Genomic DNA, 3,146 nt, shown 5'->3' on the forward strand with positions numbered 1-3,146 from the left:
ACTAGATTGCTTTTAAAAGAAGACTAAATAAAGTTTCCCTTAAGTTATTTAGGTGGTGCTGGGGCTGCTGGGGCTGCTGGGGGCCTGATAGAAGACACAAACACGCAACGGGGGGCCTGTACCCAGCAGCCCCAAGGCCCGCCACCTTGGTGCTGGGGCTGCTGGGGGTATCAGAGACACAAACCCGCAGGCCCGGCACCCAGCAGACCCAAGGCCTTCGTGGCAGCACTAAGGAGCAGCAAGCCAAGCGGTAGGAAGCAGCAAGCAGGTGGGCAGTAACAAGGGAGGGGTCCCGGACTGCAAGAGGGCACATGCTGGGCTAAGGGACCCCCCTCTCCCCCCCGAGTGCACGAATTTCGTGCACCGGGCCTCTAGTTATATATATAAAAGCCTAAGCAGCTGTTATGACCGATAGACCAGAATGACTGGTTGACCAGTCGCTATGATGCGCACTGACCACCAGGGGGCAGATGCTCATGCAGGAGCTGCTCCCTGGTGGTCAGTGTACTCCCATAGCCAAACTCCCGGTTCCCTCCCGCCGAGCCAGCTGCCCCCCCCCCCTCCCCGCCATAGGCCTCGATCGCCGGCCAGACCGAGGGACCCCACCTATGCATGAATTTGTGCATCGGGCCTCTAGTTATTAATCTTAGCTAGCTAATTATGACAACAGCAATTTAGGACATTATCCAGGAATAAGAAAAAAAGACAGGTCCAGGAGATGAGGAAAAATTTCTCCAACCTCGAGCCATTGGGTGAGTTCATGCAACATCACATTAACCTCAAGACAGGGTTAATCTCTCTTTTGTACTTAAAAAAGTTTTTTTTCTTGGAGTGAGCTTAACTAAATCCTTTATTTTGGATCTTTCAGTTTTATAAATTTCTCTTTTTTTCTATAAGAGGGAAAAGAAGAATAAAGGGTATAGTTCCTTTCAGTGTTCTGAGATGCAATTTCCAACCAGCAGGGTTTTGGTAGGGTGAGGGTGGATGGGGCTTCCAGCTCAACACCGAGCAATCCCAGACACCTGCAGGATGTCCAAGAATTTGACTCAATTCTTACCAACCCTGAAGCTCTCTGAACCCTGTCCTTTTGGGGTTTTGTGGAGGCTTCCTTACATAGTAATGATTGACCACTGATAATTGATTCAACTTCCAGCCCCTCTCCCCTCCCAGGAGGTGGTGGTATGGAGGTGGGACTGCAAGTTTTAACTCTCTAATCCCTTGGGTCTCTTGGCAACCAGCCCCCATCCTTAAGGGAGATCCCAAAGCCACTTCATTAATATAACGAAAGACACCTGTATGACTTTCATCTCTTAGAAAATTCCAGGGTTTTAGGAGCTCTTTGCCAGAAAAAAAAGGATGAAGACCAAATATATTTTTTTCTTATTATAAATCACAATATCACAGGTTGCTGCAATTTTTTCATGAAAAACTTACAGCCAGATCAAGGTTTGGGGGTACTGGGAGAAGAATGGGTTTGTTACACAGGACCCAAGCTTTCTCTTCTGGTAGTCAGCCCTAATTTTGCCAGGGAGAAGAGATGTTCCTGAATCACCTGGAGCTGAAGTCCTGCTTTCTCTTGTCTGATTCTCTGTTAGTGCAATATGACCCTGCTTGAAAAGGTAGAACTCAAAGAAGAGGCATGGAAGACGGGTTGAATATTGAGGGTAAGCTTTGCTACATATGTGTTTTTGAATAATAACAAAAGATCTGTGATATAGGCAGAGAGATTAATAGATGAGAAACAATTTTCTGGACACAGCTATACCTTCTTTCACCCCACAGAAAACTCTGTTATACTCAACAGTAATGTTTGGCATGGACAACAGAAACTTGATTTATTTTCTTCAACTTAAAGACCAACATAAAATGGATCTTCACACTGTTTGCTATATAGTGAGTGATGAAGGAATCAAATAAGGGCTGGGGTCTGACAGCACAGGTTTTGTAGAGAAAACTGGTTCAAGAATAAGAGATTATGGAGGAGGTCTCCCTGGAGTCCTCGTTGCCTGGACGATGATGGCAGGTGCATTGGAACTAGGGCAATGGCTGCTCCAGGCGCCATGCAGTGGACCCTGTGGGCGGAGAGCATGCGGAGCTGGTGCCTGTGTCAGATCTGCACGTGCAGGCGACATCGTTGTCCACATAGAACCACAAGGATTTACGGAAATTCTGGCATGTTTTGCCCAACAACCGAATGTTTGGAAAAATATCCTACATATGGCAATGTTCTTCCGCCTCAGAGTCTTAAACCCAACCAAGAAGTTCGAGCGCACTGTGGTAAAATGGAAGGAATACCGACATTTAAGTAAATATTGAGAAACTTTATGCTTTACTTCTTTTTATCCTAACTCTTCTGGTCTTAATAAAGTTGTTTAACTCTTAAAAAAAAGAGAGATCATGGAGGATAAGTTTGTGTGGAATGGAGTTGTGGGAAGAAGGCTAGGGGTTATGGTTTTGATGGTTAGCATCCTAGGAAGTATCTTAGGTACTAATGTAGTCCATGCTTTCACTTTTCTTTCACTCATTTTGTTTACTGTTGACTTTGGGTTGATGAGTAGTAAGTTCTGGAAGAATAAGGAGAACCTGTGAATTACAAGGGTGAGGTGGAGGTCTTGAAAGAATTTCTATTAGAAAGCAGTATGTTTTACCAAAACTGAATTTAGAACAGTTTTATTTTTGAAAAAATCTGCTTGAAAATCATGGGTAGTGATGATATTCTCAAAGAACTACAGGAAAACATTTGACAATTAAAGTAAATGGTTTCCCAGGGAACTGACAACACCTTGTACATAGGTGGGAACAAATACATGAGCTGCAAGCCCAAGGTTTTCTGCTCCAGAATCATTCACTTTCTAGCACAAGATATTTCAGCTGAACTGTTAAAAGGTTAAAATTTCACAGCCAGCCGAACCGGTTTGGCTCAGTGGATAGAGCGTCGGCCTGCGGACTCAAGGGTCCCAGGTTCGATTCCGGTCAAGGGCATGTACCTTGGTTGCGGGCACATCCCCAGTGGGGGGCGTGCAGGAGGCAGCTGATCGATCTCTCTCATCGATGTTTCTAACTCTCTGTCCCTCTTCCTTCTTCTCTGTAAAAAATCAATAAAATATATATAAAAAAAAAAAAAATTTCACAGCCATAATATTTCA

The 3,146-nt window shown here is 44.7% G+C and overlaps 1 protein-coding gene across 1 annotated transcript; it reads left to right on the forward strand.

Annotated features, from left to right (window-relative positions):
- The first annotated feature begins 2,042 nt into the window (after positions 1 to 2,042).
- On the forward strand, positions 2,043 to 2,309 carry LOC111827355 (stabilizer of axonemal microtubules 1-like). The gene has a single exon (XM_023759391.1). It carries the CDS (start codon positions 2,043 to 2,045, stop codon positions 2,307 to 2,309), a length of 267 nt encoding a protein of 88 aa, XP_023615159.1.
- Positions 2,310 to 3,146: the final 837 nt, after the last annotated feature.

Source organism: Myotis lucifugus, unplaced genomic scaffold (genome assembly GCF_000147115.1).
Source record: "Myotis lucifugus unplaced genomic scaffold, Myoluc2.0 scaffold_153, whole genome shotgun sequence".
NCBI lineage: Eukaryota > Metazoa > Chordata > Mammalia > Chiroptera > Vespertilionidae > Myotis > Myotis lucifugus.